Raw genomic sequence first — 10,502 nt, forward strand, 5'->3', positions numbered from 1 at the left:
AAATACTCTATATAAAGATTGAAACAAAAACATGCTCTTTAAAATGTGAATCTTCGGGGCACCTGGGTGGCTCAGTTGGTTAAGTGTCTGCCTTCAACTCAGGTCATGATCCCAGAGTTCTGGGATCGAGCCCCGTGTTGGGCTCCTTGCTCGGTGGGGAGTTTGCTTCTTCCTCTGCCCCTCCCCCAAGCTCATGCTCGCACCCGCATGCTCGCTCTCTCTCTCTCTCTCTCAAATAATAAACCTTGAAAAAACAAAATAAAAAAACGTGAACCTTCATATGCATTTAAGCCTGACTTTTAATCCAACAGGGTATGGGATGGCAAACAGGTTAGCAGAAAGGCCTCTGAGAGGGAGCTGGGGATTTGGCTGCTCTGTGCCCCGCCTGGCAGCCTAGGACTCTCCTCCTGGGCCCCCTACACCATGGACCCCCCGGGGTACAACTGCTTTGTGGACAGAGACAAGATGGACGCTGCCGTGCAGGACCTGGGCCCCAAGGAGCTGAGCTGCACCGAGCTGCAGGAGCTGAAGCAGCTGGCTCGCCAGGGCTACTGGGCCCGCAGCTACGCCCTACGGGGCAAGGTGTACCAGCGCCTGATCCGGGACATCCCCTGCCGCACCGTCACGCCGGATGCCAGCGTGTACAGCGACATTGTGGGCAAGATCGTGGGCAAACACAGCACCAGCAGCCTGCCCTTGCCCGAGTTTGTGGACAACACGCAGGTGCCCAGCTACTGCCTGAACCCACGTGGCGAGGGTGCTGTGCGCAAGATCCTGCTGTGCATCGCCAACCAGTTCCCGGACGTGTCCTTCTGCCCCGCGCTGCCGGCCGTGGTGGCCCTGCTACTCCACTACAGTGCAGACGAGGCCCAGTGCTTCGAGAGCGCCTGCCGCGTCCTGGCCTGCAACGACCCCAGCAGGAAGCTCGTGGACCAGAGCTTCCTGGCCTTCGAGTCTTCCTGCATGACCTTCGGGGACCTGGTGAACAAGTACTGCCAGGCGGCCCACAAGCTGATGGTGGCCGTGTCCGAGGACGTCCTGCAGGTCTACGCGGACTGGCAGCGCTGGCTGTTCGGGGAGCTGCCCCTCAGCTACTTCGCCCGCGTCTTCGACGTCTTCCTGGTGGAGGGGTACAAGGTGTTGTACCGCGTGGCGCTGGCCATCCTCAAGTTCTTCCACAAGGTAAGAGCCGGGCAGCCGCTGGAGTCGGACAGCGTGAAGCAGGACATCCGCGCCTTCGTCAGGGACATCGCCAAGACCGTGTCTCCGGAGAAGCTGCTGGAGAAGGCGTTCGCCATCCGCCTCTTCTCCCGGAAGGAGATCCAGCTCCTGCAGATGGCCAACGAGAAAGCTCTGAAGCAGAAGGGCATCACCGTCAAGCAGAAGAGGTAGGCGGGCCCCTTGGGGCCTCAGGCATGGCCCCCTGGCAGCTCTGAGGGGCCCACATGGGCAAGGGCTGGAGTACGTCCTGGGGGGTGGGGCTGGAGCCCGTCCTGCCAGCCTCTTGGTCGGCCACCAGGCCGCCCTGCACAGTTAGAAATGCACAGGAGGGAGACGGGGCCTCATGGCCACGGCCACAACTGCTCAGGCAGCTATGGGTGCAGAAGGTGCAGGGTCCTGCTCTCAGTGACAAGGCCCATGGCTGCAAGGGAAGCTGGACGCTGACCGTGGAGTCCGAGGTCTGCAGGGGGCCGGGCTGACCGCCGAGCATCATTTCAGAGCTGCCCCGGCTCTGCCCCTCCTGCTCTGGGCTCCCTTGCTTGCTGTCCTCGTGGCTGCTGGGTATGCCCACCGCCCTGAGCACAGCACCTAGGAGCTGGGCTGGGAAGGGCGCATGGTGTCCCCACACCGTCTCGGCCTGACCAGGCCGTTGGTATGGAGGCCTTTCTCCTGGGCTACAGGCAGGTGCGTCCTGGCCATCAGTACTTGCCACTAACCTGTCCTTGTCTGTTTTATTTTTCTTTCTCTTCTCTGTGTCCGTTGCTTCCTCCTGTTTTTCAGTGTTTCACTCTCTAAAAGGTAGGTCTGTTAACCACGTGTCCATGCCTGGCCTCTCTCCATCTCTGGCCGGGCTGTCCCAGGGCCTGGCTGCTTGCTCCGGCTCTCAGGGCTGGCTTTGGCAATGCTGCCTTAAAGCCTGGCTGATGTTCAGGCCCTGTCTGCTCAGCTGCCTTGGATGGGCTGTCTGTCAGTGCTTGGCTGGCTCTCTCTCTGTCCCCATTTATTAGGGAAAAGGTGCTTTTGTCCTGGCCCAGGCCGGGTGCTCTCCCCTCTGTAACCTCTGGGAGTGGGGCTCCAGGGGTCAGCGCCATCCCTTTTCTCCCTCAATGGGTGAGAAGCCCCCTGCAGGCTTAGCTTCCACGAGAAGCTCTGCATCCCTCCGGGGTGGGGGGCACGGTCAGGGCTGGGGTCCCGGCTGTGCTCTGATACCTCCCTGCTCTCCCCAGGCAGTTTGTGCACTTGGCCGTGCACGCAGAGAACTTCCACTCAGAGATTGTCAGCGTGAAGGAGATGAGAGACATCTGGTCTTGGGTCCCCGAGCGCTTCGCCCTCTGCCAGCCCCTTCTGCTCTTCTCGTCCCTGCAGCACGGGTACAGCCTGACCAGGTAACCCCCGGGAGACCAGCACACACTGGGCCTGCCCTCCCGAGGCCCGCCGGTGCAGGGGGACAGAGCGAGCTGTGGGACCACTCCGGGAATGTTGTGGTGGTGACTGGAGATGGGCCCCTGGGTATTCCCAGGGGGCCCCGGAATTGGGAGCCCCTCTTCCTGGACTTCTCTTACTCCCAGGCCACCCACACTTGAGGGCTCAGTGCCCTGAATACACAGCATGGCTCCAGGCTTCTGTGTGGGTGTTGGGACAACATGGGAAGCAGAATCCCCACCCAGGAGTATAAAGAATCCTAGCACAGGATGACCTGTGGCTGTAGGCCTTGGGTCACTACTCCCCGACCCCCACTTGACTGGTCCACAGGTGGGTCCAGGGAATTCTGGCAAGGCCCCCCTCAAGGCATACCACCTCTCAAGGCAGCTCCTCCAGGTGCAGCCCCAGATGGCCTCAGAAGTTTCTGGCTTGGGTCACAGATGACCCCACAGAGGTGGCATAGCTAGAGATTGATTCGCCTGCTCCCCCCCCCACCCCCCCATGCTCTGTGGGAGGCCCAGCAGGGGTGTGGGACAGCCCGGCAGGGCCACTGGGGACGCCGGGCAAGCCCTGGGCACTTGGTGCCAGCACAATGCAACATCAGACCTCCTCAGGCACTTCTCAGTGTTGCCTGTCTCTCAGGCTCAGGCTCCTGGGCACGTTCCGAGCTTTCCTAGAACAGGGACCTGTTCCTCTGGTCTTGCCTCCCTGAAGCACCTGGCACATGGCTGCTGCGGTTGGTCTGCCGTGCGCCTTCCCCCCACATCATACCAGGACACACAGTCTGGCGTAGCTGACTGCTCAGCCCCCGGGCTGCTTGGCCTGGGCTCTGTCTTGGCTGAGAAGTATCTAGGCCAAGGTGCTACCGGGTCCTTGGCCATCGTGCCTGCTCCCCAGGACACAGGGAAACACAGTTCCCAGGCCTGTCTACCCCAGACAGCCCGGGCTTCTCAGGTACAGTGGGCACCGGATGCTGTGGCCAAAGGTCGCACCGAGCAGGATACCAGGCTGGATGTGTGGTCTTTGCTCCCAGGTTCTATTTCCAGTGTGAAGGACATGAGCCCACCCTCCTGCTCATCAAGACCACGCAAAAGGAGGTGAGGAGGGGTCCTTGCCTCTGATGAGCTTCAGGGAGGGTGGGTGCTGCCCTGAAACCTCCACCCAGGCTTCCTGAACTCAGGGGTGCAGAGTGGAAGAGGGGTGAGTCCAGCCTCCCCGAGTGACCACCAAGGACCCAGGGCCTCCTGTCTCCTCTGGGCCTCTCAGCTCCTGCTAAAGCAGCCTGATACCCCAGGGCCTGGCTTCAGGGAGCACTGCAGAAATAACCTAGTGAGCAAGACCCTGCCTCCCCTCCACCTGCTGTCTTCACCCACCCCCCCCCACCCCGACAGGTGGTCGTCAGGGCCTGTCCGCTGCAGTCACCCGGACGTGCCCTGAAGCATCTAGGAAAGTCAGAACTCACAGGCCTCCATTCTGGGGGCATGTGCTCCCGGTAGAGGCTCCTTGTTCCTTGGCTCCCAAACCTGCACCCATGGGAGTTTTAGGTTACTCACCCTGTTCCCGATCCTGTGTCTGCGTTCTAGCAGGTGACTCACTGTCAGACACTGGGGGCAAAGCCCGCAGCCACTCAGAGGACTGAATCTGTTGGTGAAATCTAGCACTTTGCTAGCTGACGGGGTTGGGGAACATTCTAGAGCAGGGTCCTCTCTGGGAAGCTTCTGTGTGAGGGGCATCCCTGGGGTTGACGGCCGAAGTTCGAGTGCAGACTTGGGCTATTCCCCATGCTTGAGGGCCAAGGAGGGAAACAAAAGTATCCTCAAGCCGATGCCGGCCAAGGCGGCCGCCCACCCACCGTCACTGCCCACCCCATGTCCTCCAGACTCTGACCTCCCCACCCCGCCGGTCACCTCTGGCTCTCGCCCTCGGGTTGGGGCGGGGGTGTGGCTGTGCCAACAGTGCCCCCCAGCAGCGAGCGAGGGATGCTCCTGCAGGCAGGCGGGGTGCAGCCTCATACCCCAGGCCTTTCTGCCCAGGTGTGTGGGGCTTACCTGTCAACAGACTGGAGTGAGAGAAACAAGTTTGGAGGCAAAGTGGGCTTCTTTGGGACTGGAGAGTGCTTCGTGTTTCGGGTGAGTGAGTCTGCCAGCTGCCCACCCCACAGGGTGCCCCCGTGTTGGCTTCTCGTTGGTGATGGTCAGACCACACTGCATGAGTGCAGCCAGGCCTTGGCCGTGTGCAGCGTCTCCCCAGCCTGGGCGCAGGGCACGGGCAGGAGGGCCCGTGGGGGACCATGTGCTGGGACTCATACTGCCCTTTGCCCTCAGCTCCAGCCTGAGGTCCAGCGCTACGAGTGGGTGGTCATCAAACACCCAGAGCTGACCAAGCCCATGTCCTTGGAGGTCCCTGCCGCCCTGTCCCCGCCCTGCCGCCCTGTGTCCTCCGACCCTGCTGACCGCCTCTCACCCTTCTTGGCTGCACGTCACTTCAACCTGCCCTCCAAGACGGAGTCCATGTTCATGGCTGGGGGCAACGACTGTCTCATCATAGGTGGGTACCTCCCTGCACCCCAGGCTGGACTCCCGCCTGCCCTTGGTCACTTAGCCTGGGAGACGGGTGCAGGGTCGTGGGGCACAAAGCTCCTGCATAGCAGGTGCCTCCCCTGAGGGACGGGCAGAGGACGAGAACCGGGATTGTGGGCTGGAGCAGGGGCGGGAGTGGAGACAGCAGGGTGTGCCGTGGGGGACCCTGGCCCGCCCTGTGGTCTTGGAGAAGTCTCTGGCAGGGCCAGGGCAGGGACAGCTAGGAGGCTTGCCCCAGCCAAGTGGAGAGGCTCAGGAGCAGGGGAGAGTGTTCCGGGGGCGGTGCTGGACGGAGGGGCAGCCACTCACTGGAGCATCCCACAGGTGGAGGGGGCGGCCAGGCGCTCTACATCGATGGGGACCTGAATCGGGGCCGCACTGGCCACTGCGACACTTTCAACAACCAGCCCCTCTGCTCTGAGAACTTCCTCATCGCGGCTGTGGAGGCCTGGGGCTTCCAAGACCCTGACACTCAGTGACAGGCCTGCACAGACGGTGACTGAGCCGTCACCGTGGGGTGGGGGTGGGGCAGGGGCCAGGCCCCCCTTCAGGGGGAGGCAGTAAGTGAGGACCCCCCGTGCTGTGGGCAGCGTTGAGGTGCAGCAGGGGCTCTGGATCTGGGCGGGCCAGGGGATGCCGGGACCTCAGTTGGCTGGGCCTGTCCCTGCTCACACCTGCTCACACCTGCTGCTGCCTTGAGCTTGGGCTCAGGCCCCAGTTGTCCTCTGTGGAGGCATCTGGTGCCAGGGCCTAGAGGGGCCACGTCTTGCAGGCCTGAGTCTCAGTCCCTTGGTGCAGGGGTGGGGACAGGAAAGGCAGAAGGAACCTTCCACCAAGTGTGGGGCCATGGCGCCCCCTGCTGGTGCCTCAACGCTGCTCCCGAGCAGACTCCCGTGGCCACCATGGGTCCTGCGGGTAGGCGGCCACCTGGCCAGTGGCTGGTGCTGGCGGCTCCCCAGAAGAGACAGGCATCCTGGGGATTGCTCCTTAGCCATGTCCCCCTCCTGCTCCCCCTCCCACAGCAGGAGCACCTGCCGGGGGCTTCTAACCCCATGCCCTCCTCCCCGTGCTGGCCTCCTGTGGCTGCCTCTTGGACAGTAACTGCAGGGAGAGAGGGGAGGACGGGATGTGTGCTGAACTCTGGGCCCCTCCTGAGAGAGGGCTGAGCACCAGTATGATGGAGGGCTGGAGGGGACATCACGGCTTCTTGTGTTTCAGAGCCTGAGGCTTCTGCTGGGCCCCACTGTAGGTCCATGCCCTAAGAGTCCGCCAGGTTGGCCCAGGGAGGGGCCCTCTGCGGCTGACCCCAAACCAGCCAGCTCCATATCCAGGAGAAGCCTGGACCCGCGGGAACTTCTTCAGCCCTCCTCCTCTCTGTCCTGGGCCACCTCTGCTCCCCGACAGTCTCTGCAGTGGCCCCAGGCTCCTGTCCAGACTGCTCAGCATGGCATGCTCATCTTCGTCCATCCTCACGCACCCCAGGTTGCTAGGTTTGCCCCCCGCCCAGATCCCTGCCATGCACTCCTTCACACAGCCCTCTGCATCCCTCACACAGCCCTGTAGTTGGCCACGTAACATGGTTTTCTTGTGCCACCTCTGCCCCTTTCCCTGCCCGGCCTGGCCCCACACAAGCCCTGCAGACTGTAGGTGCCACATGAAGACTTATCGGGGAGTGGCCTCCTACCTCGTGACCTCCCTCAGCTGGTCCTGAGGGCCTGGGCACCCGGGGGAGGAGGGGAAGCCAACAGACACCCAAGCAGCCACGTGGGGCTGTGGCAGCCTGGGCCACAGGTGCCGGGGTCCTGCCCCCAGCCTGGGCCCCACTTGGCTGCAGCCAGCACCTCGGTGTCCCCATGTGCCATGCCTCTGCTGTCTCCAACTCACTTGCTACTCCTGTGAGGCATTGGCTGTCCCCTGCCCACCTACTCCAGTCTCCTCTGAGCCGGGCCACCATGGTGCAGGAGGAAGGACCAGAAGCCCCGGGTGGCATTGGGCAAGCCACGGATCTCTGTTTCTCCAACTGTAAAATGGGGCCAGTCATCGTGCACTGCTGTCCCCATGGGACTGTTGAGAGGCTCCAAGGGGGACAGTGTGAGTCCCCAGTGAGAGGAGAGGTGCTGGGAGGCTGTGTCACTGCTCACCTCCCCCCTACTGCCACCCTTGCCCCCCCTCCTCTGAGCCCCCACAGCCCTCTGTTGTAGCGCCCACTTTGGTGTTCATTAAACACAGTCTCGTTACATGAACTCCGAGGGTCCAAGTCTGGTCTCTCCAACCAGAGGGGCCTCCAGGGGCTCCCCTGGGCGCGCCACCGAACGGGGCGGGTGCGCCACCGAACGGGGTGGGCGCCGGAAGCTGCACCCTCATGATGCCGGTCAGTCCATCAGTGGAGTGTTGCCTGCCTTGGAAAACGGTATTCCAGCGCTGTTTACGCGGCTCCCTCTTGAGGGAGGCTGGCGGATTCTTTGGTGAGTGAGTCCGGAGGAGTCTCTGTGGCTGCTCCCAGGGCCCTGCCTGGCCTTCCCAGAGGTCCAGCCTAGGAGGGCAGGTGCTGCTTAGTCACCATGTCTGTCTCTAGCGTGAGGTCTCTGTGTGCGCACGCGCAGCCCTCCGTTCCCTCGGCCGGCCGTCTGCTTCCCAGCTGTCCTGCTGAACAAAACGTATGTGTGATTATTCCCTTCATTTTTAATTCCTATTTATTGTCCTTGTTACGTATGAGGTGTTCCCAAATAGAACATGTTTTGTTAATATTCTATATTGTTTCTTATTACCTAAAATTTGCTTATGATGTTAAAAATAGCTAACGTTTTATGGACTTGCATGACAAATTATCATTCATTTTTCTAGAAACATTTAAAAGTTTATTTTGAGGGGCACCTGGCTGGCTCAGTCGGAAGAGCCTGGGACTCTTGGTCTTGTAGTCATGAGTTCAAGCCCCGTGTTGGGCGTAGAGTTTACTTAAAAAAAAAAAAAAAAGTTTATTTTAAAAATAGAATATAATTTAAACCAGTTCATTAAATAATTTGTTAAAGTGGATTTTATGTCTTTAGGGCTTCAGAACATCAGTTTTTCAAAAACAATTTATAATACAAGAGTAAGTCATTGGTATTATGAATTTTTCAGTTTTAATTACTGAATTAAAATTTGTATTTCAACTTTTCCTGCTTTTATAAGCCGCGTGCTTAACTTTTTGAGTTTTTCATGGCACCATGTTTTAGAAAATTCTGAAGATTTCAGGCTTTCAAATTTTTCTTGTTTCCTGAAGCCATAAGGACTTTATAGTCTCCTTAAGTATTTTATATTTAATAGATTCAGTGTTTGTAACTTTTAATTTGGAAATAATTTTAGATTTACAAGAGAGATGCAAAGATGATGCAGAGTTTCCATAGACACTACCCAGCTTCTGCTATGTGGATACGGGACATGTATCCCAACAGAAATGAATGTTGATATATAGTGCTGTTAACTACATATTTAACCAGATGCCTTCGGTTTTCCCACAGTCCTTTCTCTGTTCCAGGAATAGATTTAATTTGTACAGATATTTACATTTTTATTAAATCCAGAATATGCTCAAAATTCACAAGACTAACCCTGGTCCAAAAAAAAAAAAAAAAAAACCCAAATTGCCACTAATTAGCACAGTGAGGTGTCAGGAGTGGATGCATGTCTGGACTGTGCTGGTCCTCTGTCCCCGAATGTCTCATTTGCGCGTGGAAGTTACCAACTGAAGCAGGAGTAGAGAGGACGCCTCACCAGCACTTCACCCTACCATGTCAAAGTTAGGCAGAGAAGTGTGTGGCTCTTTAAAAATAATCTGGTATAAAACAAAATTATGATCCGGAGGCGTTAAGATGGCAGAGGAGTAGGGGGACCCTAAGTTTGTCTTGCCCCTGGAGCACAGCTAGTTATCAAATCATTCTGAACACCCAAGCAATCAGTTGGAGATCTGAGAGAACAAAACTGCAAGTCTGCAAGGAAAGCAACCCCCTTTTGGAAGAAACCAATATGGCACTGTATGTTGACTAAATTTTAAATTAAAAATTAGGGTCTTCATTCTGTCAGTGTCGGGTTGTGGTCAAGAAGTGAGGTACAACGTCACATGACTCATGGCTACAGACGAAATGCCTCATGTGTTTGCAGACACGCTGTCTTGACCCGACCGTATGGAATTTGTTAACTCTGTGCTTGGGGCCAAGGAAGCAAAATCAGTGGACACGCTGTAGTGCAGACACACCAACTGTTAGAGACCTTCTGCTTCAGATTGCCGAATCTGCAGGTGTATTCCCTAGCTGGCCAGCTGGTTCCAGCCGTTAGAGGCGCTTTGTCGAGAGGCACCCCTGAGCTAGGGCGCCTGCAGGTCGGGTCTGCTCCAGGGGCGCCGGCAAGGACATGGAGATCCAGGAGTGGGCCCCTGCTCCGTTTCCTACTGAGGTGCGCTACCTGGCACAGGCCACGGTTTGCCAAAAGCTAGCGAGCTAATGATTAAGGAGGAGAAACGGTTGTGTGAATCACTTTACCTTTCCATTCTCATGTAGCGCGGTTATTGGCTGAGAAATGGATTTTTACTCGACCGACACTTTGGAGCATCTGAATGAATGAAGAATCGTGAGACCAAGTGAAAATAGACTGGGGTGTGGCTTGGCAGACAAATCTAAGATGGGAAACGTGAAAATAAATGATTTAGTGACCTGGTTGGTCAGTGTTCCTTTGAGTCCTAAATAAAATGAATGCCAACGAATGGAACCTCACTGAAGTATTGGCTATGAGAACGTTTCGGTGGAATGGGAGGTGGTGGGTGCGGGTTGTCTGGGAATGATGCTGTGGAGGTGCGCGGGGGACCAGGAGGCCCCGGCCTGAGGGAGGATTGCTCTCCACCACGCTCTGCTGCACTCACTGTGTGCGGCCCGCGCAGGCCAAGTCTGTCCTGATTTTGTTTACTCCTGTTCACGGCGCCGTCCTGCTGACCCATGGGGCCAGCATGAGGAACGAGGGGGGCAGCCACCAGGAACCTCGGTCCAAAGTCTCAGTCTAGAATCACACAGATCCCTGTCCCACGGGAAGCCCAGTATCAACAAGTCCTCATGCAACATGAGAGTATTTTATCTGGGAGTTTGTATTAATCCACATGAATTTTGGTCTTTTTGGATAACTAGCATTTTAATTGGGTGTACTGATATCCTATAAAGAAAACCGCAAGACCCGTTTTCTCTGCAACCGGGCAGATGCCCAACCTGGAGGGGCGCTCCCCCCCCCCCCCCCCCCCCCCCCCCCCCCCCCCCC

At 57.9% G+C, this 10,502-nt stretch overlaps 1 protein-coding gene across 2 annotated transcripts; it reads left to right on the plus strand.

The window, feature by feature from the left end:
* The first annotated feature begins 341 nt into the window (after positions 1-341).
* TBC1D24 (TBC1 domain family member 24) lies at positions 342-5,701 on the plus strand. Of its 2 annotated transcripts, XM_044915050.1 has the most exons (7): positions 342-1,388; positions 2,002-2,019; positions 2,448-2,606; positions 3,677-3,740; positions 4,677-4,772; positions 4,968-5,190; positions 5,547-5,701. In XM_044915050.1, the coding sequence occupies exons 1-7, from the start codon at positions 424-426 to the stop codon at positions 5,699-5,701; spliced, it is 1,680 nt and encodes a 559-aa protein (XP_044770985.1). In that variant the 5' UTR covers positions 342-423. The 2 variants fall into 2 exon arrangements, with proteins under 2 accessions (XP_044770985.1, XP_021553908.1); XM_021698233.1 differs by lacking the exon at positions 2,002-2,019.
* The last annotated feature ends 4,801 nt before the right edge of the window (positions 5,702-10,502 follow it).

Source organism: Neomonachus schauinslandi, chromosome 5, assembly GCF_002201575.2.
Source record: "Neomonachus schauinslandi chromosome 5, ASM220157v2, whole genome shotgun sequence".
NCBI classification, from domain to species: domain Eukaryota; kingdom Metazoa; phylum Chordata; class Mammalia; order Carnivora; family Phocidae; genus Neomonachus; species Neomonachus schauinslandi.

Bases quoted from the DNA above. Each gene is read 5' to 3' on its own strand.
- TBC1D24 (XM_044915050.1), top strand. From the start codon at position 424: ATGGACCCCCCGGGGTACAACTGCTTTGTGGACAGAGACAAGATGGAC. The intron at 2,607-3,676 runs GTAACCCCCGGG...CTTTGCTCCCAG, and splicing joins CACGGGTACAGCCTGACCAG to GTTCTATTTCCAGTGTGAAG. The intron at 5,191-5,546 runs GTGGGTACCTCC...AGCATCCCACAG, and splicing joins CAACGACTGTCTCATCATAG to GTGGAGGGGGCGGCCAGGCG.